General features: G+C 38.1%; 1 protein-coding gene across 2 annotated transcripts in view; it reads left to right on the top strand.

The window, feature by feature from the left end:
* Positions 1 to 26,987, top strand: part of Msh3 (mutS homolog 3) — a 166,715-nt gene that overhangs the window by 11,024 nt on the left and 128,704 nt on the right. For both annotated transcript variants that reach the window (XM_070031172.1, XM_070031171.1), the window contains exons 7-8: positions 3,186 to 3,329; positions 5,090 to 5,256. In XM_070031172.1, coding sequence (XP_069887273.1) covers positions 3,186 to 3,329; positions 5,090 to 5,256 — 311 coding nt within the window. The remainder of the gene's footprint in view (positions 1 to 3,185; positions 3,330 to 5,089; positions 5,257 to 26,987) is intronic.

The raw sequence follows: 26,987 nt of genomic DNA, 5'->3' as shown, positions 1-26,987 counted from the left end.
ATCCTCCCTTCCTATCGCTGTCTTTGGGTTGCTTAGTTCTTTTTCTTCTATGTCCGGTGCATCTGATGGGCCCCTTTGTTGTATGTTGTTTGCATTTCCTTTACAGCCAGGGATGATGAACATTTTCTCATGTGTTTACCATTTTTCTTTTCTTTCTTTCTTTCTTTTTTTTTTTTTTTGGTCGATCATGGGTCTTGAATTCTGGGGTGGGCGCTGTCCCTCGGCTCTTCAACTCAAGGCGAGGGCTCTACCACTTGAGCCACAGCGCCACTTCCTTCTTTACTATTTGATCTCTTCTGAGAAATATCTCTTTTGCTCCCTTGCCCATTTAATGATTGCTTTGTTAGATTTGGGAGGGATTCGTTTCTTGAGTTCCCTGTATATAATGGATATTAGACCCTTGTCTGATATATTGCTGGTAAATGTTTTTTCCCAATTAGTTGACTTTCTTTCTAGTTTGGTTGCTATTTATTTATCTGTGCAGAAACCTTTTATTTTAGGGTAGTCCCATTTATCGAGTCCCAAGGGTTCTGTTTTAAGATGATAGATTAAAAAAAAAATATTGTTCTTTCAGTGGGAAAATTTTGAGGTGGTAATGGAATGGCGGCTTCAGTCCATGGTTAGTGATTAGCCCCTTTCTTCTACTGAACATCTACAAGGATTGAAGATGGCTGGAAATACTGATTTTTAAATGTCATAGTAAAAGGAGAGCTCATCATATCCCAAGAGCAAGGAAGAGCGAGCCTGGTATGGCAGACTAGAGCTGTTTGAAATATCTTCCCTGGTATCATTGTGGGTCATGGTTACCTGTTTAAGGTCTATAAGCTCCTCAGGATCTTCCTAAAATGGGAACTAGAAAATAGCTTTTACTTCATTGAAAAGAAAACTGCAAAATTAGGAGTCTGTTAAATGCTTATAAGTTAGAATTTTTTTTGTTAGCTTTATAAATAAATTTTGCTACTTTGGAAAAAAGATTGTGGGTACAGCTTTCTTATCTTGAAGAAACCCGAGTTCTTACTCAATGGCTGCCTTCAGATTTATCACCATTCATAAATTCATTGTGTTACAAATATAATTTAAAGGTTAACCGTTATCAATTTTATTAGTTTTTTTTCTTTTCCCTTTGAGGTAGGGTTTCTGTGTAGCCCAGATTGGCCTTGAACTTGGAATTCTCCTGCCTCAGCTTCCTGAGTATCTGGGATTCCAGGTGTGTACCACCACACCCAGTTTTTAAACCTAATTGTATATAAAATAAAAGGAGAGTACATTTAAAATAACATAATGAAACTCTTTTTTTATAGCTAACAGTTTTTTTTTTACATTTTTTATTAACCTATATGAGTTGTAAAAAAGTTTCATTATGCTATTTTATTTTATTTATTTATTTATTTATTTATTTATTTATTTATTTTATTTATATCATGGAGCTTGAACTGTGGGCCTGGGCGCTGTCCCTCAGCTCTTCAGCTCAAGGCTAGCACTCTCAATTGAGCCACAGCGCCACTTCCGGTTTTCTGTTGGTTTATTGGAGATCAGAGTTTCACGGCTTTTCCTGGCCGGGCTGGCTTTGAACCCAGATCCTCAGATCTCAGCCTCCTGAGTAGGTAGGATTACAGGCGTGAGCCACCAGTGCCTGGCTCATTATGCTATTTTAAATGCATCAGCCTTAAAAGATACCCTGTGAAAGAAAGTTATTTCTTATGGCTTATTGCAAATTAGCTGACTAAGAAACTTGGTTAGCTTCTATTCAGATTCTAAGGATGTTTTCTATTAAGTGCCTAGATAGTACAGTGGCTCAAGCCTTTAATCCTAGCTGCTTGGGAGGCTCAGTTGGTGTTTGAGATTTGAGGTTAGCCTGGGCAAAAAAATCAAAGAGTGCGTTTTTGGGACTTCATCTTGCTTAATGACTGAGTGGATTAGTGGGCTTCTTTCATCCCAGCTCTAGGACAAAGTCAATGGCTCGGGTGGTAGTATGTTTCTCTCATCCCTGTGATTCAGGGATGAACAAAGAGGGAAGATTTCAGTGCAAGTAGATCCAGACATAAAGTGAGCTTAAAATAATTAAAAAAAATTTAATGTAAGAAGAGACTAGCAGAGAAGCTCAAGTAGGAGAGTGCCTACCTAGCAAGCCCCTGAGTTCAATTCCCAGTAAACCTCCCACCCTGCCCCCCCAAAAAACAAAGAGAAAAGTAAACCTAAATAGCTATCACTCAGCGCACACTCAAACTACTAATAGTCCTATATTGATTTTACCTATGTAAGTACCTGGCAAACTTGATTTTTCTTTTGCCTGAGCTTGAGTCTCTTATTTGAAGTCTATCCCTTTCCTTGCTTCCCTTTTGCTTCCATTTCTGATATCCAAGTTCTTTATGCTAAGCTGATTCATTATGCCAGAGTGAGCTGTTATTCCTGAGAATTTGAGTAATGGACTTGTTTCATACATGTGTGTACATACATATGTATGCATCTTACTTTTTTTTTGGTTGGTCATGAGTCTTGAACTCTGGGCCTGGGCATTATCCCTCAGCAATTCAGCTCAAGGGGAGTACTCTACCACTTGAGCCACAGTGCTACTTCCTGTTTTCTGGTGGTTAATTGGAGATAAGAGTCTCATGGACTATGGACTTTCCTGCCTGGGCTGGCTTTGAACCAGGATCCTCAGATCTCAGCCTCCTGAGTAGCTAGGATTATAGGCATGTGCCACCAATGCCTGCCTGCATCTTACTTTTTATCATGTCTTTAATTCCCAATTTTTTGCTCTTTTGTTGCTTTAGGCACTTTAATGAATGAAATTAATTTGCAGTATTTGAGTGTGAATTAATTGCTTTGGCTTATATATATAATATACAAACACTACATTTTATAATACATAATGTATTTTGTAATATATAATACATATAAATATAATATGTAATATTATATATATATATATATATATATGTTAACACCACATTTAAAAGTTGGGTTTTTTCCTGGGATACAAGAATGATTCAATATACTATGACTGCAAATAGAATCTAGCAAATAAATAGATTCAAGGACAAAAATCCCACAATCATTTCAATAGATACAACAGCCAACATGCTTTCATGATAAATGCCTTAAAGAAATGGAATGGGAGGAACATACCTCAGAATAATAAAGGTTAAAATTTAGCATGTGTTTTTCTTTAACCTGTACTACATGTGAATCCTCTGGTCAAGCTAGATGACACTGTGAATGTTGATGAGATAATGACCGACACTTCCACTAATTATCTTCTGTGCATCTATGAAGATAAGGAGAATATTAAGGACAAAAAAAAGGGGAATGTCATTTTTGGCATTGTGGTAAGTACTTTGTAAGTGAGGAATGAATATGTTAAAGGTATTAGTAAACTTGATAAAAATGAGTCACTTTGGAAAAGTTTCATGAGTATGTGTGCATTAGGTAGAATCATATAAAATTGCTTGGGTTTGATATAAAACAGTCTCCTCATAGGTTAATCTGATGATATATCGTGTGTGTGTGTGTGTGTGTGTGTGTGTGCGTGCATATGTGTGTGTGTGTGTGTGTGCGTGCGCGTGCCCAGGGGCTTGAACTGCCTGGGAATTATTGTTCCTTAGCTTCTGTTGCTCAAGGCTAGCATTCTGCAGTGGAACCACAGCTCCACCTTCTTTTTTAGTAGGTTATTGTAGATAAGGATCTCATGGACTTTCCTGGCCAGGCTGGCTTTGGACTGAAGTCCTCAGATCTCAGCTTCTGAGTAGTTAGGTCTATAGGCATGAGCCACTGGCACCTGACGATATGTATGTTTATGTGTATGTGTATGTGTTTTAAATTATTGTAACTATTTGATGTTCTCACAAATATAAAACAGGATAGCTATACATTTCTTAATATACTGAAAATGTTTTTCTCTTTATGTGCTTTACCAAAAAAAGTAATAAAATTGTGTATGAGATATCTAATGAGGTATGCTTTATAGGAATTGTTCTAGGAAACTGTTTTTCTCATTATAATATTACCTGTTAAATCACTAGTTACAGTTTTTTCATATGGCTCCTTGGAGCTATAGAAGATCCAGATAATTTCAATCCATGTTCTCTAGAATTTTAAGAGTTGAAGGGAGATGTGTTTTAATATGTAGACAGTGTATAGGTAGAATAATAAAACACTACTTACCGCATGGATAGCAAAGGTTTTATAGATACCTTCTATGGGATAGAAATTAAACATGGAAGGTCATGGGACTATTCTGTCCAGAGATTCGGAGGAAGGGATACTTAAGGGATAATGATAATTGGCTAAAACAGACTGTTGTGTTCTTTATCACTCAGAGACCTTAACTAAGTAGTTTGTTTGTTTGTTTGTTTCTTTCTTTCTTTCTTTTGTTATTGTTGTGCTTGTACTGGGACTTAGATGAGCCTTCCACTCTCCCTTAGCTTTCTTGTTCAAGGCTAGAAACTTGAACTGTACCTCCATTTGTGGCTTTTTGCTTGGTAATTGGAGATAATCTTTCAGATTTGTCTGCTGGCTTTGAACTATGATCCTCAGCTCTCAGCCTCCAGAGTAGCTAGGATTCTAAGCGTGAGCCACCGGTGCCCAGCTTCTTCATTCTTCATTCTCTGCCATCCCTCTCATCCCTACTCACCCCCAGTTTTCCTGGTTTCATAGGATATGCATTGAATGTTATGACTGCATTCTCCCACCCCCGGCTTTTTATAATTTTACTTTTTACATATTAGAGATATAATTAAGTGTGCTTACTATTGTTTTGGTGGTCAGGTGGTTAGGACTGTGTTCCTTTGTGATCATAATTGCTGTTTGTGCAGTGCCTTATTTATGGGATATTCACCTTTATTCTTTTGACTTGATCCTTACAATAGCCTGGTTAGAAAGTAGCTGCTTTTTTTTCTCTTTGTGGAAGAAGAAACTGAGGCCCATTAGGGTGACGTGTCATAGTTGTTCCACCAGGCGTATTAGTTAGCTTCAGGACTATACTTAGGTATCTCTGGAAAGTTCCACAGTGTATTTTAGATCTCTGTGTCCCAGCTGTCATTCAAAAAATGTCTGTTTTCAGTGATGTTACGTTTGTATCTGTTTTCAGGGAGTGCAGCCTGCTACAGGTGAGATTGTGTTTGATAGCTTCCAGGACTTCGCTTCGCGATCAGAGCTGGAGACTCGCATATCCAGCCTGCAGCCTGTGGAACTGCTGCTTCCGTCAGACTTGTCAGAGCAGACAGAGACACTCATCCACCAAGCCACTGCTGTTAGGTAAGCTGGGGAGGTGTGATGATTCCCAAACTAGATGAATTCCCAAACTGATACCTATGAAAGTTGTTAAAATAGTTTTTTATTTATGAAACTTATATGTCAACAGTGGGAATTAAAATGACCCACATTGTCACTTTAATGTAGTGTTTATAAAAGCTGATTTTTTATTTTGTTTTTAAAAAATTAACATTTCATTATTATTATGATTATAAAGGTGATGTACACAGGGATTACAATTATATGAGTCAGGTTAGGAGTATATTTCCTTTTGAACAGTGTCTTCTGTTCCTCACTCTCTCCCACTCCCTCCCTCCTATCTCCATCCACGAGTTGTATAGTTCACTTTCGTCAGTGTCTAGTGAGCTTCACTGCTGCACTCTTTTACCCTTTTTCCCTTGAGTTCTGTGCACTCCAGAAGATATGCATGTGAAAACACCATACATAGAGAAAAAGAAGACAGAATCATCAAAAAATAAAAATAAAAAAAGAGAGATCTTGTTTCCATATGTTGGGGTTTGTTTTGACATGTGTATTATTTTATATAAATATGAAGAAGCACCTAGGCATTGAGCCATTGTATTTCTCTGTGAAGAGTGTCTATCCTCTTTTGGTCTCATTGTATCTAGAATCCTGTAAAATATATCATAACCCAGTGTATTTTAGATCTAATTTGCACGTATCAGAGAACATGAGCCATTTATCTCTGAGCTTGGCTTACCCGCTTCACATGATTTGTTCTACTTCCATCCATTTCCCTGCAAAGGACATTATTTTATTCTTTCTAATGGCTGTTTAAAATTCCATTTTGTATAGGTACCACATTTTTTGGATTCACTTATATATTGTGTGGTATCTGGGCTGTTTCTTGGTCTTGGCTTTTATAAGTAGTGTGTGAATGAACATGGATGTGCAGGTGTCTTTATCATATCCTGCATCATATCGTGATGGTCAGGGTAGATGCCCAGGAATGGTATGGTTTGATCTATGTTTAGTTTTTTGAGGAACCTCCAGACAGCTGTTTAGAATGGTTGTACTACTTTACATTCCCACCATCTGTGCATTCCCCCCTCATCCCCACCAACATGTGTTGTTGAAATTCATACTGTTGGTCAATCTAACTGGGGTGTGATGGAATCCCAGAGTTTTGATTTGCATTTCCATGGATGATGAGCATTTCCTTATGTGTTTCTTTGCCATTCTTTCTTCTTCTTCTGAGAAGTCTGTCCTTAGCTCTCTTGCCCATTTAATGATTGGTTTATTAGATTGGGAGGGGTTAGTTTCTTGAGCTTCTTGTATATAGTGGATATTAGGCCTTTGTCTGCTGGTAAAGATATCTCCGAGTTTGTTGAATGTCTTTCTAGTTTAGTAACTCTGTCCTTAGCTGTACAGAAACTTCTTATTTTGATGTAATCACACTTGTCAAGTCTCTCCTATCTGTGGTGCACCTGGAACTCTATTTAAAGAAGTTTATACCTATACCTACAAGTTCTAATGTTTCTCCTACTCTCTCTTGCAGTAGTTTCAAAGTTTCAGGTCTGACGTTGAGGTCTTTGATCCACTTTGAATTGATGTTAGTGCATGGTGACAAACACGGATCCACTTTTAGTTTCCTGCATGTGGATGCCTAGTTTTCCCAACACAACTATCAAAGAGGCTATTTTTCCCCCCACTGTATGTCTTTGGCTCCCTTATCAAATATCAGATAACTATAAGTATATAGTTTTATTTCTATGTCTAGATACTGATCTTTAAAGGACCTTAAGATATTATTTAGTCATATTATTCACAATTTACCTAAGTTTTTTGGAAATATTTATTGTTTCTTTCTTAGAAGGTTTATGTAATTTGAAAATACTTCATGCTATAAATCTTGCTTCAGGCCTGTGTCCAGTAGTTTTATTTACTAGGTCTATGTCATACTACTTACTTATGAAGTAGTGTGCTGGGTACTGGCCTATAGAGGAAGAAGTTGTAGTTATGAATTTGGGTTTTCAATCCAGTAGGATAAGTAAAGGTGCATATACCTGACTGGATTCACATATTCAGTGTCCAGTGTGAGGGTGCCCTGTTGGGAAGGGGCTAGTCTTTTACCTGGACTGAGACTCACATAGTAGACTGGAGCTTGAGTGAACACTGTTGAGTAAGGATTTGGGACTTTAGACCAGGTAGGGAATCTTATAAGAATTTTTATTTAGTTTGAAACATCACTTAGAAATTTAGACTAAATTATTAAGTGAAATTCCACATGTTTTTACTTAGACCTAAAAGTGTTTATTTGCATTTAAATTTAAATTCTGAGTACCTTTTGTAACTTGTCTTTCTGATGATAATGCTAATATATGTTCATTTAGGAGAGGTTAAGAGTTATAAAAATAAAGATAAAATAAATCCAATTCTGTAACCTAGAGATAGCTATATTTTACATAGTATTTCTTTATACATTTGTCACTTTTTTCATTTCTAAACTTGGATTCATGTTGCAAAATCACTTGTATACTTTTTTTTTGGCTTAAAAATTTCATACATACGCATACTATTTGTTGCTTAAAGAGGCTGTGTTTTCTTTAACATGTATTTTGAAAGAATCCCACACCTGTAGCTATGTGTGTTTATTTCTGTGTTCTTGATTTTGATACATTGGTGCATGTGTTTATGTTTGTGCCAATTTCATGCTGATTATGTTACTATGGCTCTATAGTATAATTTGAAATCTGAAATTGTGATACCTCCAGAATACTCTTTTTGCTCAGGATTGCTTTGGCTCTTTGGAGTCTTTGTGCTTCCATATGAATTTTAGCAATTTTTTTTCTTTCTGTGAATGGTATCATTTGACTTTTGATAGAAATTACATTGAATTTGTATATTGCTTTTGGTAATCACTTTTACTATTAATTTCATGATCCTATGACCATGTGCGGTCTTTTCATCTTCTGTGTTATCAGTTTTTTCTTTAGTGTTTCAGTTATTATTGTAGAGTTCTTTAATCTCCTTGGTGAAAGCACATTTTTCTCTCTCAATTTATCTATTGTGGATGGGATTGTTTATAATTTCTTTGGTCAACATCTTCACTATTTGTATATAGAAAAGCTACCAATTTTTGTATGCTGACTTTGTATCCTACAGCTTTGTTGAGGGAATTTATCAGATCTGAGTTTTTGGTTTAGTCTTGCCTTTCTTTTTCTTTTCTTTTCTTTTTTTTGGGGGGGTCTGGTTGTGGGGCCTGAACTCTGTCCCTCAGCTCTTCAGCTCAAGGCTAGCACTCTACCACTTGAGCCACAGTGCCACTTCCGGCTTTTTTTTTTTTCTTCTGCTTATGTGGTGCTGAGGAATTGAACCCAGGGCCTCATGCATGCAAGGCAAGCGCTCTACTACTGAGCCACCTTCCCAGCCCTTTTTGGTTTAGTCTTTAGGGTATTTTAGGTATAGGATCATATCATCTATATATAGAGATAATTTCTTTGTAAGTTTTCTTTTTGTACATTTTTTTTTTTCTATTTGACTCCCTTTTACTACTTTCTCTTGCCTTATTGCTTTGGCTAGATATTCAAGCACTATACTGAATAAGAGTGGAGAGGGTAGGCACTCTTGTTTTTGAATTTAGAGGAAATGCTTTCAGCTTTTACCCATTTAGTATAATGTTGTCTATAGGTTTGTTATATCTAGGCTTACTTATGGTGAGGTATGTTGTTTCTATTGCTAGTATCTTTAGGGATCATGAAATTTTTATCATGAAGAGATGTTGAATTTTGTCAAAAGAACATCTGCATCTAATGAGATGATCATGTGATTTTTGTCTCTGCTTCTATTTAAAGACTGCATTGTATTTGTTAGCTTGCATATATTGAACCATCCTTATATTTCTGAGATGAAACCAACTTGATCACAGTGTATGCTATTTTTGTTTTTTGTTTTTTTGGGTCTGGTTGTGGGGCCTGAACTCTGGGCTTGGGCGCTGTCCCTCAGCTCTTCAGCTCAAGGCTAGTGCTCTACCACTTGAGCCACAGCACCACTTCCGGCTTTTTTCTTTTTGCTTATGTGGTGCTAAGGAATCGAACCCAGGGCCTCATGCATGCAAGGCAAGCGCTTTACCACTGAGCCACCTTCCCAGCCCCAGTGTATGCTATTTTAACATGTTGTTGTATGCTATTTTAACGTGTTGTTTTGCAAAGATTATTTATTTTTGTGCCATTTGTTATTTATATTATTATACTTGCACATATTTGTGTGTGTGTGTGTATATATATATAGATAGATAGATATATATATATATATATATATTTAACTTAGGGCCTGGGAACTGTCTCTCAGCTTTTTTGCTCAAGTCTAGTGCTGCACCACTTGAACCACAACTCCACTTCTAGCTCTTTTTTGTGTATAATTGGAGATAAGGGTCTCATGGACTTTAATGATTGAGTTTGCTTCAAACATCAATCCTCAGATCTTAGTCTCCGGAGTTGATAGATAGGCATAAGCTGCCAGCACCTGGTTGGTGTGTAAGTTTTTTTTATTTAGAATTTTTATGTTTATTATAGACATTATGTCAGTGTTCATGTGTCTGTGTTCATTAGGTTCATGACATTTTTGGATGTCATATAAGGGTTTCACCAAATTTAATAACTGTTTTTTGCTTGTTTTGATTTGTATTTCTCTGTTAGCATTGCAAATTTATAATTTTTCCTATGTTTACTTACAGCATTTAAGTTTTCTTTTTGCTTTTTTCATTTATTTTTATTTTATTTACATGTTGAACTAATCAGAGTCAAAAGTTAAACCTGTGTTTTTGTGGAGTAACTACAGCTGATTTGTATCTATGGGCAGAGTGTAGTACTGGACTACTAGAGATTCTTGTGACACTAGAATTGAGTTTAGACTGCTTTTCTCTCAAGTGACTCTGAATAAACGAACTTTGCTGTCCTTGATTATCCTTTTCTTTGATTTCCAGTCCTAGGGCTTGTACTCAGGTCCCTGAACTTTTTTTGCTCAAAGCTAGTATTCTACCACTTGAACCACAGCTCTACTTGTGGCTTTTTGGTAGTTTATTGGAGATAAGAGTCTCATGGAGTTTTCTGGCTACCCTGACTTCAAATCTACGATCCTCAGATCTCAGCCTCTTGAATAGCTAAAATTACATGCTTGACTCACAGGCACCAGATGATCCTCTTATTTATTTATTTTTTAAGTAGGGGTAATTAGAATACTTATTTTATTGGTTGTCGTAAGGATTAACTAAGTGTACATAGGTAAGGTGCTTAACATAGTGACTGTTTTAGGCAACTCTTTGTAAATGGAAGTAGTAGCAATAGTAACAATAGCAAAATAACTGTTGGCCCTTTATATACAGTTCTGGAGTTTCTACCAGTCCTTCACAGTCCTTCACTGTTGGACCTTCTTAACTATTCTCTGTTCTTGGCTCTTTATGGTGTAATATCCTACTTCAAGCTGTGATACATATATCATCTTTGGGCCTTAGGTGTTTCTTCTTCTTCTTTTTTTTTTTTTGGGTCTGGTTGTAGGGCCTGAACTCTGTCCCTCAGCTCTTCAGCTCAAGGCTAGCGCTCTACCACTTGAGCCACAGCGCCACTTCCGGCATTTTTCTTTTTGCTTATGTGGTGTGGAGGAATCGAACCCAGGGCCTCATGCATTGCAAGGCAAGTGCTCTACCATTGAGCCACCTTCCCAGCCCCAGGTGTTTCTTCTTATAACATTAAAAATATTGACTCTATTTAAAAATTTTTTTTGGGGGGGTCCAGTCGTGGGTCCTGAACTCTGGGCCTGGGCACTGTCCCTCAGCTCTTCAGCTCAAGGCTAGCGCTCTACCACTTGAGCCACAGTGCCACTTCCGGCTTTTTGCTTTTTGCTTATGTGGTGCTGAGGAATCAAACCCAGGGCCTCATGCATGCAAGGCAAGCGCTCTACCACTGAGCCACCTTCCCAGCCCTCTATTTAAAAATTTTTAAAATCATTTTTAAGGCAGATTTTGCTGTCTAGCCCAGGCTGACATCAAATTTCAGATCCTCCTGCTGTGACTTCTGGAGTGCTAGGATTATAGATAGGCATCTACTTACCATGCAACAAGTGCCTTTTTAAAATTAAGTTTCAATGTGTTTATTTCTATGTGCTTTTAGTAGATTGTCTGGATCTATTAAATCTTTCAGGTTTCTGGTAATATTCCATTATTTTATACTTAAAAAGGTCTCTTTCCATTCTAAAGGATTTTGTATGTTCATCCAAATTTTAGTCCATTTATTTTTCTTTAGTGTATTTTTTTATACTTTTATTTCTGTGGAGTGTCTACAGCCAATTTATATCTATGGGAAGCTGTTTAATGAGTTCATCAGCAATTTGAAATACTTATTTTTAGTTTTTAATTTTTAATGTACTTTATTTTACCGGGTGAGTAGAGGTCTTACCTTAATTTTTCTCTTGAATGATAGTGGTTCCACTTTAATATCCATTAAACTATAACCTTTATCAACCTGAGATGTAATTCTCAGACATCAGAAACAAAACAACAATAAAGTCGCAAACCAATTTATCCAGGGGCATTGAGAATGTCTTTATTAGGTATGAATAATATAGTGTTCCACAATTCTGTTCCATATTTACTGCCAGTAAGCATGATAGCACTTAATTTTCAAGTACAAATGTTGTTTGCTTTTGTCAATATCTTCTTGTTTGTTTTCAACATTGGTAGTTATTTTGTGTCTCAGAACATCTTTTCTTTTTTCCCCAGCAGAACACCTCAAGGTAAAAATAGTAATTTTTTTCGGTTAACAGTTGATAGGTTATATTTTATTAATTTCAGAGATGACTGTGTTAAAATTATGTGAGGAAGGGTCTATGAATGGCTTAGAATTACAGAATATCCTGAAGTGTTAGGTTTTAATATAATTTTTTTATTCTTAAGTTAACCACAAGAGGTCTCCAAAGCATTTTATATTCCATAAGATATAATTTAAGGACTGCTAAAACTTAACCTTTATTTTATTTCTCAAGATACAGACTTACTTGCTTTCTATCATATTGTAGTGTAGAACAAGTATTAGTCAAAGATGATAGTAACTTAAAATTATTATTTCTAAACAATTACAGACATAGTTTTTCTTTAATTGTATGTCTACATGAAATGTAATTTGAAGATTTCAGTCTGTATCCTAGTCTGTTATATTTGCTTACTAACTTTCCACTCATTGTAAAACTATATATAGAGAGAAACAAATGGAAAATAAGAATTTTTGATCCTTGCATTAACTACAGGAAAGATTGTTTTAGCATAGAGATGTTGTATTTTTGCCAGGGAGGAAAGCTATAGAAAGCAATAATTAAGTATAAGTGTTATTAAATATTATTAGTTCTCAGTGAAGCTGGTTTTTGAGGTAAGCAAGGTGAATAGAGCAGATGATACTCAGTTTTCAGAGAAATGGGAACATTCTAGCCATTGACATAGATAGCTTTGTGCAGGAAGTGGGTGTGGATAGAGACTTTTGCTGGGTGGAAAAGCAATTGGTAGAAGGGAAGGTATTATGGGGTGTGTGTGTGTGTGTGTGTGTGTGTGTGTGTGTGTGTGTGTACAAAAATGGCATAAACACTGAGGTACACAACTTGGACCTATTATAGAAGTGTGGAGATAGCAGATTCTCCTGACTGAGAGAAACTTTCATATTGAAAATTGAAGGAGGAAGTATCAGGACAAGAAAAATGCAGGAAGGGGTCTGGACTCCCTATGGGAAGGAAGTGAAATTCTGGGCATGGTGGGAAAAAAAACCAAAAAAACAAAAAAATACCTAGGCGAATATCTCCTGTACGTTACAATTGATCATTTCTTCTCTCCTATCCAGCTGTTGATCTGCTGGGTTTTCTGTTTTGGTTATTTCATTACTTCTAAAAATTTTGTTTGATGTTCAATTTCTTTGCAGAGAAGTTTTTTCCCTTGCTATGGCCATTTATCTTTCCATTTGTTTCAGGCATGCCTGTAATTACTGCCAGACCATTTTTACGTCTCCTCTGAAAGCTTTTGTCAGATAATTCTGACATTACTGTCATCTTGATGTTGGCATCTGCTGATTGTCGTTTTAATTCAGTTTGAGATCTTCCTGTTTCTTGGTGTAATGATTGAGTTTTGATCAAAACCTGTGCCTTTTCAATTACATTATAAGAAATGTTTTTATGTAAACTCTGTTTTAGTGTGGCTTTCTCTAGCACAGTCTTAGTTGAATGGAAGTGTCCTGCCTGGCTATTAACAGGTAGAGATAGCAGTGTAGGCTCCCTATTTGGGCTCTCTTGTAACCTGAGGGGGCTGAGTACCTTTTCTTGGGGATAGTGATGGGAGTTCTAGCTCCTTGGGTTTCTACTTGGCCTTCTTTGACATGTCAGTCAGATAGGAAAGAGTGTCTTTATCACTGATCATGGGAGTTTAATTCTAGGCTCCTGATATGATTTTCATTGACAATGTGGGGACTGAGGCCTTGTTACTGGCCAGCAGGAATGAGAGTCTTGGTTTTCTCCTTGTTCCTCTCTGACTGTCTTAACAAAGAGCCTTTCCCTTTGGCCTTCACTGGCGTGGAAGGAGGTGGTAACATAATTTTTCTGTAGCCTTTGAGTAGAGTCCAGGAGTTTTTGTCCAGAAGTTTTCTGTCTTTTTAAGCTGTCTTTTCCCCTGGTTGTTAATTTTTATTTTTTATTATTCTTTAAATTTACTTATTCATATTTTATTTATTTTATTTTTTTATTTTTTTTTGGGTCTGGTCATGGGGCCTGAACTCTGGGCCTGGGCGCTGTCCCTCAGCTCTTCAGCTCAAGGCTAGCACTCTATCACTTGAGCCACAGCGCCACTTCCGGCTTCTTTTCTTTTTGCTTATGTGGTGCTGGGGAATTGAACCCAGGGCCTCAGGCATGCAAGGCAAGCGCTCTACCACTGAGCTACCTTCCCAGCCCATATTTTTTTTCTTAATACATATTTTTTATTGTAAAGATACTTTACAGAGGGGTTACAGTTACATGAGCAAGGTAATGAGTCCATTTCCTATCGAGCATTGTTACACCCTTATTTTTATTTTTATTTTGTCGGTTCTGGGGCTTGAACTCAAGGCCTGGGTGCTGTTCCTAAGCTCTACAGCTGAAGGCTAGTGCTCTACCACTTGAGCCACAGTGCCACTTCTGTTTTTTTCTGCTTATGTGGTGCTGAGGAATTGAACCCAGGGCCTCATGCATGCAAGGCAAGCACTCTACTACTGAGCCACCTTCCCAGTCCTGGTTGTTTATTGAGGAACAACAGACATTGTAGTCTGTCTGTCTGTCTGTCTGTCTGTCTGTCTGTCTGTCTGTCTCTCTGTCTCTCCCTCCTCTCTGTCTCTGTCTCTCTCTTTTGCCAGTCCTGATGCTTGAATTCAAGTTCTGGGTGCTGTCCCTGAGCTTTTGTGCCCAAGGCTGGCACTTTACCACTTGAGCCACAGCCCCACTTCCAGCTTTTTGTGGTTAATTGCAGTAAGAGTCTCACAGACTTTCCTTCCTGAGCTGACTTCAAACTGTGATCCTTAGATCTAAGCCTTAGATCTAAGTAGCTAGGATTATAGGTGTAAGCACTGATGTCTGGTGTGGGTCTGTTTTTGATCTGTGCCTATTGGCACACTTTTTTTGTGGGGGGGGGGAGGGGGTTGTTGGCTTCCTTAGCTCTAGCTCTGGTTCATATATGATCAAGTAAACCTCGGGATCTCACTGTTGTATTCCTCAGATCCCTTTGTCTGCCTCTCAGAGTTCATTCCTGCTCCCTGAAGCAGAAGACCTCCAGTCAGGCTTTTATTTTTGTAATTGCTGTATGTATAAATGAACTTTGCTTCCTTGATACTATTTTAATCTAATTAAAATATTAATGCTTTGGTTTATATTGATATGCCAGTGTGCAAATATGTACTGCAGGTAAATTGAGTTTTCTACAGGAATATGAGTTATACTACTTTTTATGTTTTTAGTAACACTTAAAATATTTTTAAGAGCATCATCAGAGGAGAAAAAATTCTTATCTTATTGTTGTCAAATTAACAACCGAAGTATACAAAATGAAACCATCAAGCTTTGTCAGAGAGACCAGAAGGTGATTAAGTCATTTCCCTTTCTTGTAAATGTTACTCTTCTTTATTGTTCATGACAAACATCAAAGTTAAAGACCCATAGCATTTACCTCAATAGCAAGCAGATTCAGAGAGCCTAGTAAGGGCATGGATCATGCACAGAACCCTAAGTGGAAAGGGAAATGCCCCAGAAGTAGGGAAGGAGACAAGTTGAGTTATTTAGGACTTTGGCCACCACAGGTCACACTGAGTGGCACCTGGTTTACTTACTCACCTGAGAGAATTTGAAATGATTCACAGGTAAACATTTTTTACTTTCATAGTTAAATATTTACTTGAGGTGTATTTAAAAGGTGTAATTACTGAATCAAAGCTTTGATTTCATAAATTTTTATGGTGTTGAAAGAGTCTTAAGTTGGTATTTTTGAGTTAAAAAATCTGAGTGGGTTTGACAGGAATCTGACGTTGGAGTGATGTGTTTGTGAAGAGAGCGATGTTGTGGGAGGGGGAGGGGATGACTCCAGGAGCTATGCTGGAGAACCTGAAGGGGCAACATTTGTCACAAGTATTTGCTGCTTGATAATGTTTACAGTTTCTATGTTTATTTGAATTAAATCTAGTAAATCTGGACAATTGGAGTTGTAGAAAAATATAGAGGAGGGGTTTGAGGCCCCAGTGAAAGGGCATATAAGCTTTTTGGGCTACTCCTTTCTTTAAATTGGCTTACTTTTCTTATTTTCTTATTTTTAATTTTCTTATTTATTTATATTGTTTTCAGAACATTCTAATAGATTAAATTCCTTTCTTTCTTTTTTTATTCCCAAGGAAGGTCTCAGTGTTGGCAGGTGTTTTAAGTAGATTCTCAACTTACTAGAACATTCTCTGAGTTGAACATTATATATTCATTCATTTCTTCCTCCTTGAAAACATTTATTGGGTGCCAGCTGGCTGTGTATTAGGTTTTAGGTGATAAAGGTACAGAAATGAGTAAAATTCTTACCTGCTAGGTACTTATAGGGAAGAAGTAGTCACAGGAAAATGGTAGTGATGGAAATACTGGCTGTTAAGGTCTCCGTCGCCATTTAGCTGGGCATGGTAGAGCAATACCAGTAATCCCAGCACTTAGCCAGCCAGGGCAGGAGGATCATGAGTTCAAGGACAAGTTGGGCTACATAGAGAAATGCTGTCTCAAAAAGCCAAAATAAAAAACAGCAAGAACAGGAAAAAAAAAAAATCACTCTTGTGGTCCATGGGAACATCAGATTTCCCCAAAGTAGTTGGGTGAACATTCTTGTGAGTTTTCTAGAAAGATGCTGGGACCCTGGAGACCTAGAGAAAGAGTTTTCTGTGAAACAGGCAGTGGTGATGTCAGCTGTGTCATAAGATCTTCTGTGTCTTCCATAGCTGTTGTGACCTGGCACATAGTAGGTACTTAATAAATGCCGGGAAAATTACTGGTTAAATGAATGACATTTGGAAAGAGGAGAATAATGGCTATTTCCAGTTCGTTTTTCTTAACAAAAAATAATTAGGATATGAGATTATAAAGATAGAAGGGTATATAGTAGCCAGAAATTCACACAATCTATGGACTTGATGATCAGGGTAGAGTTCTGTGGGATGGATACGGCCAGCTCAGTTACTTCTTTTGGCAGGACCATGTTAATTTCCTGTCATTCTTCTATTAGTTTTATTCCTTAATTTAAAAAAATGTCACTTTAATGCAAATTATCCTTAAAAAAATTTTTTTTGTGCTGGTCCTAGGCTTGAACTTAAGAGGCCGGGCACTGTTCCTGAACTTCTTTTTGCTCACCATTGGTGCTCTACTACTTGGGCCACAGCACCACATCTGGCTTTTGCTTAGTAGTTTATTGGAGATAAGTCTCATGGACTTACCTGCCTAGGCTGGCTTTGAACCACAATCCTCAGATCTGGGCCTCCTGAGTAGCTAGGATTACAAGAGTGAGCCACTGGTGCCTGGCCTGGCATTTCTTTGTACATGCTTTTACTATAATTATTAATAGTACATCTCCTACATACCAGGGAAATGCTTGTCTCTAGGACAGCATTTGAATGTTAAAATTTTGTTATACTTGTATTTCTTTTTAAAAATTATTCCCCAGCCAGGCATGGAGGTAAAATCCTGTCATACCAGGATTTGGCAGATAGGAGCAGGATTGTTTTTGCTATTCAGGGTCTTATGTTATTACATATGAATTTTTGGGTTGCTTCTTTTGTGTGATTGAAGAATGTTGGGGTTTTGATGGGTATTGTATTGAATTTATAGATAGCTTTGGGCAGTATTGCCTTTTTATAATGTTAATCCTTCCAATCCAGGAACATGGAAGTTTTTTTCATTTCCTTAGCCTGTTTTATTTCTTTTTTCAGGTTTTTAAAGTTTTCCATCATATCTTTGGTTAAGTTAATTCCTAGGAATTTTTCTTTTTGAGGCTATTACTGATTTCAGTTTCATTCTTTTCATTGTTGGCATACAGAAAAGCTACTGCTTTTGTTTTTGGGTTAATTTTATACCCTGCTACTTTGCCAGAGTTTCTGATCAGCTTAAGTAACTTACAGGAGGAATCTATAGAATTCTTTAAATACAGTATCATGTTATCTGCAAAGAGGGAGAGTTTTACTTCTTCCTTAGCTATATGATCCCCTTTATGTTTTTCTTTTGGCTTATTACTCTTGCTAGGAATTCCAGTACTATGTCAAAAAGGAGTAGAGAAAGTAGATATCCTTGTCTCATTCCTGATTTTAGAGGAAATGTTTTTAATGTTTCACGATCAAGTGTAATGCTGGCTGTAGGTGTGTCATATACAGCTTTTATTATATTGAGGAATGTTCCATGATTCCTACCTTCTCCAGAGCTCTTATCATAAAGGAGTAGTAGATCTTGTCAAATGAATCTATTGAGATAATCTGGTTCTGTTGATGTGTTGAATTACACTAATTGACTTGTGTATACTGAACCAGCTTTGCACAAGTGAATGATCTTGACCTTACTGATAACTCCAGAGAATTCCCAGACTTCCTGCTGGAGCAGTGATTTCAGAAACAATTGTGTGAAGTGTGTAGGGATGAGAGTGTAGGTAGGGGTAAAGTGTGCAGGGATGAGGTGTGCAGTATTTCACTAGTTCACTACTTGTTTTTTGTTACTATACTCATTTGTGATTGAGGATTTAATTGCATAAAGCTTCCTAATTAACTAAAGTACTTTGTCTTTAAAGTTCTTGTCAAAGATTTGTATTATCAATTTTAATATTCTACAGATGTCCTTTCCTTGTCCACTGTAGAGAGTTTTACTTATATTTAATTTCCAAAAACAGTATTTCAAATTACTCATCTTTCAGGAGTAAATCTGTGAAGTAATGTATAATTAGCGTAATTTCAAAACATTCCACAGTAAGGGCTGGAAGTGTGCTCAGTGGTAGAGTGCCTGCTTAGCAAACATGAGGCCCTGAGTTCAAATCCCAGTACCACCAATAAAAAAATTCGACACTAACCAGTAAAGTAGTGTTTATTACTTCAAGTGGAAGCACTGAAGCTGTGTATTGAAGGAGGAAAAGAGAAAGACGGGATGACATGAGACTTGATCATGGTTTTAGTAACATTTATACAAGTTTCTCAGGCAAGAGTCTTGCTAAGGCCCTAAATGATAAACAAAACAAACTAAAACACCATCTTGGAAAGTTACAAGATTACCTAGCTATTAAGTGGCAAAGCCACTTACCGGGCTCCAAACCTATCTGATGCTGCTAAATCTGCCAGATGCCACATCTGTCTTCTACACAGAACCAAAGTCCCATGATAATTGTGTTAATATAGTTTACCACTGCTCCTCAGTATGGCTTTCAATACATTTTTCTTCCTTTGTGGTTCAAAGAGTGATTGCTTTCATTCTCTTCCCTACAGCAAAGCTGTTTTACTTTCTGCCTTAAAACAGGGGCTGGTGCTGGCTGGCTGCTGAGCCTGGACTTGCTTATCTCCAGTCTCTGTACACTTGGCCTTGCCCATCTGTCTTCTGCCCTTCCTTCCTGTCAGACCTCCAGCTGAAGAAGGTTTCCTTACTAATGTCTGTTATCTTTCCTGATTCCTTAGGGATTATTCTCTTATCTCTTGTTTCCAGGCCAGTAATTCTTTCTCTTCTCATTTTTTTTTTTAAATATGCTAGCATAAGGCTTGACCCTTAGAGCAATGGAAGTCTGAATTCTTGGTAGATTTTATTCTTCTACTTTTTTTTTTCTCTATTCAATCCTCTTAAGAAAAATACCTGTCTACCTATGAGCCTATTTACCCATGAGCTGTTTAAAATATATGAAATGTAGGACTTGGAATGTGGTAGAGCATTTACCTATCTTGTTGGGTCTAATCTACAACTTCCTCCCTAAAAGGATGATTATGAATGTATCTAAGGTTAAAAAATACTTAAGGAAAATAGTAATATGATTCATCCTGCCATTACTGATTGTGTTTGTTTTAAGAAAGCCATTAAAGACTGGAGAGTACAGTTGTAATCTTCTAAGTTTAAAATAAATTTTTTTTTTTTTTTTTTTTTTTTGGTCCGGTTGTGGGGCCTGAACTCTGGGCCTAAGCACTGTCCCTCAGCTCTTCAGCTCAAGGCTAGTGCCCTACCACTTGAGCCACAGCGCCACTTCCGGCTTTTTTCTTTTTGCTTATGTGGTGCTGAGGAATCGAACCCAGGGCCTCAGGCATGCAAGGCAAGCACTCTACCACTGAGCTACCTTCCCAGCCCAAATTTTCTTCTTAATAAAAGAAAAGTACCTGTTTAGAATTTGATTATCTATCTATTTATATCAACCAATTATCAATCATCTGCTTGATATACACAGCACTGAAGTTGAAAACATTTTACCAGGTTTTGATCTGCTCCTCTGCATTCCAGCAGGGCAGGATGTTCTATGAAGGTTCCTAGGTCCTGTCCCTCAGTACCATTTTTTTTTTTTTTTGAGTTCTGGCCATTGTTTCTTGGCCAGGCAGAGCTGGGCTTGGTACCTCACAGTGGTCATGAACCTCAAATACACCATCTGGTTTCCCTCCTAGGAGGGCTGGGTGAAATATGAATGCTTGGCAATGAAGGCGTGCCTGCCGGGTGGCAGTCACTGAGAGCAGAGAGGTGCTTAGTTTCACATGGCATCTTTAAGATGGTTTATCTCCAGCCAGGAAGGTCTGCACCTCATCCACCAGGGTATACAGGTGTATACTGCTACATTTGACTGGTTTGTTGAGATGAGGTGTTAATAACGTTGCCTAGGACAGCCTTGACACTCAATCTTCCCATCTCTGACCTCCTCACAGCTGGGAAGTACATGTGGCTACCATGCTAGCTCAAAATTACCAACTTGAAAAAATGAAATGGGGTTCATGGGATGTGAGGGCATGTTTGTAGGAAGTGTAAACATTGATTCATGAAACTTTTTCTTCCTCATAATCTTAATGTTTAAACTAAGGAAAAAGATGCTTCAAAAGGGTGAATTGGCTTCTGAGCATCCCTATTTGCAATAAACAAATAACGTGTTCACTGATTGTTTATTTCCTCCTCTTTTCTGTTTCCCAGCTACTTATTGCAGAATTCCCATGGGTCTTACTGATAACTAAAGACTTGGCCTGGTTAGAGCTCCAGCATGCATACGTATCATATATACGTATCATTCCGGTAAAAGTAAACTGAAGTGTAATATGCTCCACAAATGTGACTCCTATGTAAATGCAAGTTTTCTGATGACCCACTGAATAGGTGAAAAGAGGAGCTGGGGTCTAACTTAGCAGCAGAGCACATGTTTAGCATGCAAGGCCCCAGGTTAAGTCTCTGGCACCAAAGGCAAAGCAAAACACAACACAACTAAATGAGTAGAAAGATGTCATTGAAATTAATAATTCATAATATATTTACTTAATGCTTTTTCATTTCAACATGTAATCCTTTTACATTCTCTTTTACAGGCTAGCCTTTTTAACTCCAGGGTGCTTATTCTCAGGTCACCCCTGAGTTCTGATGAACTATACTGCAAGTATTTCATAGCTCCCATACTCAGTAGCTTCTGTATTTGGCTGTGCAGTTTATGGAGTATAGGATAGCTTTATACAGGAGCCTGGGAGGGAAAAGCAGCCCTTAACTAGACCCTTAACTACATTTCAATGAGAGAAGTTTAAACCAAAGTAAAATAAATTGTGAAAAATAGTTCAAGTTTTTCCACAATCCTTTGGAGTTGTTACTAGTATTATTTTATCTGTGAGGAAACAGACGGAGGTCTGAATGCGTGAGTGGTGGAGCAGAATTTGGAATTGGTCACTATGGTAGGTTAAGTGGCAAAGGAAATTAAAGTTGCAGATAGAATTAAGGTTACATATCAGTTTCCTTTAGATGGGGAAGAACTGATTAATCTGGCTGGGCCTAATTAATCAGTGAACACAGAGGAAGAGTTGGAAGAGATCAGAGTGATGAGCATTTTACATGCTGATACTGGCTTTGAAATGGAGGAAGGGCCCAAAAGTCAAGGAAGCTGGAGAAAACAAGGAAACAGGAAACAAGCTCTCTTCTAGAGCCTCCAGAAAGGATGTGTTAAGGATGTTAGAATTCTGACGTACAGAACTTAGAGATAATAAAGGTGTATTAAGCCACTAGGTTTGTGATCAGTTGTTACAGGACAGTAGGAAAGTAATGCACTTTACAGAAGGTGATGTTGTTTTAAGCCATCAAGTAACACTGTGGTAATTCGTTACAGTAGCAGTAAGAAGTCATATACCACCATTGTTGTGAGCCATCTCCCCCAGGTAATGATGTGAAATGTTTCTTAATGTGAATCATAGCTTTAAGAACTTTTGTTAAGAGGAAGCTACTCATTGCAATTAAACCAGACTTTTCTTCCTTGGAGGCTCAGTTTCTTTTGCTTCATTTTTTTAAACAAGCTGAAAAAAAAAAGACTAGGTGTCTGATAATGCTTAAATAGACATGACTTCTCTTGCCAATAGGAATTGTACATGTGAGTGGCAGCTAAAGTGATTACTAACCTTTTTAAAGTGTGAATAATTTGTATTGACTAAGGGATCATTTGCTATGACTTACCTTATCGATAAGTGTACTTAATAGTCATTTATGTAACTCTTAACTATCTTCCTCCAGATATTACAAAGTTTACCTGTGGGTGATTAAATTGACTAAGACTATAGATTACCTACCCCTACAGAATATAATCCTGTTTCTTCTGCCTTTCAGAAAACCACGGGAACATCCCCGTCTGTAGGTTGACTGTCATTTATACCTCCTTCCCACCTACTGATTCCCACCAATCACACAGCTTGGCCTCTTCCATATTCAGTCACTATCTTAAGGTTGCAGAGGAAAGAACTTCTTAGGTTAGTTCCAAGGATTGAATTGTGCTCAGTGAAATGTGTATTTCTAGAAGGAAGAATGCCTCTATCCTGCTTCCTCCTTGCCTTCCCTCTGTAGTCCCAGTGCAGAGACTTGCCTTCAGGGGTAGGTGTTTGAGTCACATCTGTCATTATCCTATATTAAAATAGCATATTGTCAAAGCACTGATGGATCAGTGCTCTTCACACACACACAGGAATAGGGATATCCTCCTCCTCCTCCTCCTCCTCTGCTACTCTTCCTCCTGTTCCTTTTCCTCCTGCTCTTCCCCCTCTTCCTCCTCCTCCTCCTTCTTTTGTAGAATTATATCCTGGTTGAATGTGAAAAACTGTTGGAATTCCATTGTTGGGCTTCCATGGGGCTAGGATGATGTGAGATGTTTGTGCGTGTATTTTTCTAACCTCAGAAGTGGAGAAGTTGAAGTCTTCTTCCTTGGTGTATTAGCTCCAGGTAGGTAACGCGTGTGCAATATCATCTTCCAGAATTCTTCTCTGGTTTATGGAATCCACATGCTATTCCTGCTTTTCTTTTGAGGCTCCAGGCCATGTTGGTCTAGTCCTAAGTGATTATGGATGTGTTGGGCTGGTAAACCAGCCTTGTCAAAAGCCGGGCGGAAACTGGGATTTAGAAGCAGTGTAAATAAGGAGGTGGTGATTTTTGTTTTCCAGAACGATTTTCACTTGAAACGTCTAGGTATTTTCAAGTTGTAATTTGATTTGATGCATCTAAGTAAACAGTTGTACAAAACAACCTTGTCTATTACGTAAGAGCTTGTGTAAGCATGTACCTGAGTTCAGGAGTTTGGCACACTTTCTCTGATCTCTTTTCATTTGCACTAGGGTATAGCTACACCAGACTAATTAATTTCCGTGTTCTTTATGCGTCGACTTTTCAGAGGCATAGCACAGACCAGTGGTCTCAGCATAGAAATTGATGCAGACAACCTGTGTTTGGATTTTCTTTTCAGTGCTAGAGATTAAACTGAGGGCCTCATGCTTGCTAGGTAAGTGTACTACCACTTTTGCATGTCCTCAGTCCCCTGCCCCCCCCTTTTATTTTGCTTTAGCTATTTTTTGAATAGAGGCTTGCCCTAGCTTTACCTGGCCTTGAACTATTATCCTCCTACCTCTACTTTCTGAGTAGCTGCGATCGTAGGTATATGCCATCATGCCTGGCATGTTTTTGAGATAGTGTCTTGCTAAATTTTTGCTTGGACTGGACTTGAACCATGTATCTCCCATTTTTGCTTCAGAAGTAGCTGGATTACAGGCATGTACCACCATGCTCAGCCTGGTGTTTTGGATTTTAATTTCTTCCCTTATTACTTGTAACTCAACTTCTCTGTGACTTAATTTCTTCATACCAAAACAGTTGTAAGCTGTGTGTAGTGGCTCAATCTTGTAATCCTAGCTACTTGGAAGATGGAGATTGGGCTATACCAGTTATAGGCTTGCTCAGGCAACAAAGAAATTCACAAAATTCCTGGCTGGGTTCAGCAGTCCACACCTGTTTCCCAGCTATGGGGGAATTGTGTTTGCTGGGTGGGATGCTGTGCTCCCCAGCAACCAGTAGGAGGATTGCAGCCCAGGCCAGCCCAAGCAAAAAGTGGGACGCTATCTCAAAAATAACCAATGCCAAAAGAGGTTGGCAGAGTGGCTCAAGTGGTACAGCTCCTTTTTAGTAGGTGCAAGGATTTGGGTTCAGTCCCTAGTACTGTCAGCTGTTGTATGGGCTGGGCCTAGTCTGCATAGAATTGGCTGTTGACTTTCCAGGAATTCTATATTAGTTTGTTCAAGTACTGGTAGGTTGAAATCAGCTATGGTAGGAATTTGTACAGTCTGGAAATTGGCAAATACCACCACAGCCTTCCTCTTAATCCTCTGGATATTGAAGTGCTTTGTTTGTAAGTTGCTGTCTTAGTGGATAATGACCCTTCTTGTTGAGTGTATTAGTTTTCTAAGCTGTTATAACAAAGTTCTTCTGACTAGATGGCATAAACAATAGAAATTTGTTGTTTCACTTGTCTGGAGAGGGGAAGTTGAGATCAGAGTGTCAACCATACCAGGTCCTTCTGAGGGCTGTGAAGGAAGGACCACTTGTACACTGATCTTACCTTGTAGATTTCCTTCTTTCTTCTGTGTCTTTCTTTTATATCTGTCTCTGTCCAGGTTTTCCCTTTTTATGAAGATGCCAGTCCTGTTGGATTAGGGCCTATATTAATGACCTCACTTTAACTTGATAACCTGTGTAAAGACAATGTCTAGATTAGATCACATTCTGAGGTGTGGAGATTCTGGCTTCTACATATGAATTTTCCTGGGGCACAATTCAACCTATAATATACAACTTCTTTCTCCATCTCTTCTATATTGTGTCTCTATGTTAATTCCATAGTAAAGAACTGTTGGCTTGAAAAGGAAATAGCAGGGCTGGGAAGGTGGCTCAGTGGTAGAGTGCTTGCCTAGCATGCATGAAGCCCTGGGTTCAATTCCCCAGTACCACATAAGCAGAAAAAAGCCAGAAATGGCTCTGTGGCTCAAGTGGTAGAGTGCTAGTCTTGAGCAAAAGAAGCCCAGGAACACTGCCCAGACCCTGAGTTCAAGCCCCAGGACTGACAAAATAAATAAAAAAATAAATAAAAAGAAAAGGAAATAGCAGGTAGCTGATGTGTTACTTGTGTGTATTTTTGTATTCATTGTTCTATGAATTCCAGATAATTTCATGGTTTCTTTTTAAGCAGTTCCTTCTGGGGATAATGTCAGAGTTAGTATTTACAGAGAAAAATATTAGTTTAGAAAGATTTGTTACTTCAGACTATTTAAAGTCATCGTAAGATTTTTAATTAACTTATGGACTCAAGGCCTATGGTCAGTCTTGCTGAGAAACCAGTTTTCATCATGTACGAGAGAAATCTTTGAGATGAATTTCCACTAATCTGAAAATGCTTTAAAGTTGGTACTTTTGTTCATAATTATGTAAGGTTATCCAGATCTCACATTTTTGAGAAAGATCTTTTTCTGAAAGGCAGAGCTAATGCCATGTATAATTTTTGTGGTTTTGCACTATAGGAAGCAAAAATTATGTTTTAAACTTTATTGTTAGATTATATATGAATAGATCATACTTAAAGTGTCATCTCAAGTACATAAAGATGATGTGCATTTTTTTTTTTTTTGATAGTCATGGGACTTGAACTCTGGGCCTGGGCACTGTCCCTGAGCTCTTCAGCTCAAGGCAATGCTTTATACTTGAGCCACAGTGTCACTTCCAGTTTTCAGGTTCATTGGTTAGTTAGTTAATTGGAGATAAGAGTCTGATGGACTTTCCTGCCTGGGCTGGCTTTGAACTTCGATCCTCAGATCTCAGCTTCCTGAGAAGTTAGAATTACAAGCATGAGCCACTGGTGCCTGGCATAATGTGCATTTTTGATTGAACCTTTTGAAACCTAGGCCTTAAACATGCTAGGCATTAGTTCTGCTACTGAGCTATATTCCCAGCCATGGAATTTCCCTTTTTCTTTCTTTTCCCTTTTCCCATTTTCCTTCTTTCCTTCCCTTTTCCCTTTTCTTCCCTTTTCTTCCCTTCCAATCACCTTTCCCTCTTCTTTCTTCCCTTCCCCATTCCTCTCCTCCTTCCCTCTCCCCTTTCCCTTTTCCTCTTTCCCTTTTCCTTGCCTGTCTTATATTTCTTTGCCTTCTCTTCCTTTCCTTTTTGGTTGTAAAATTAAACATAGGAACTTGAGTGAGCTAGGTGAGTAGTTTGCATGAGCTATATCCCTAGCCCTTGATGTTTTGAGAGAAGGTATTGCTATGTAGTTCAGGTTGGTTTCCTGCTGGTGATCCTCCTGTCTTTGCTTCCCAAATGTTTCATTACAGGCCACCACTTCATTACAGTACCACCACAGCAGGCTTTTTGGAATGTGCTTTTTGAAGTTAAGTATTTTTCTTAAAATGAGAGACATTCTAGTCATCATTTTTTGCTCAACAAATACTGGAATTTGAATCTTTTTTTTTTTTCTTTGTCGGTCATGGGGCCTGAACTCTGGGCCTGGGCACTGTCCCTCAACTCTTCAGCTCAAGACACTCTAGCTCTAGCACTCTACCACTTGAGCCAAGCACCACTTCTGGCTTTTTCTGTTTATGTGGTGCTGAGGAATGGAACCCAGGGCCTCATACATGCAAGGCAAGCACTTTACCACTGAGCCACCTTCCCAGCCCCTTGGAATTTGAATCTTAATCAAAAATATCTGGAATACACATTCACATAGG

This window comes from Dipodomys merriami, unplaced genomic scaffold, assembly GCF_024711535.1.
Source record: "Dipodomys merriami isolate MVZ:Mamm:240054 unplaced genomic scaffold, mDipMer1.0.p SCAF_20, whole genome shotgun sequence".
NCBI lineage: Eukaryota > Metazoa > Chordata > Mammalia > Rodentia > Heteromyidae > Dipodomys > Dipodomys merriami.
The sequence above is the reverse complement of the archived record's forward strand: the minus strand, read 5'-3'. Positions and strand labels throughout refer to the sequence as shown.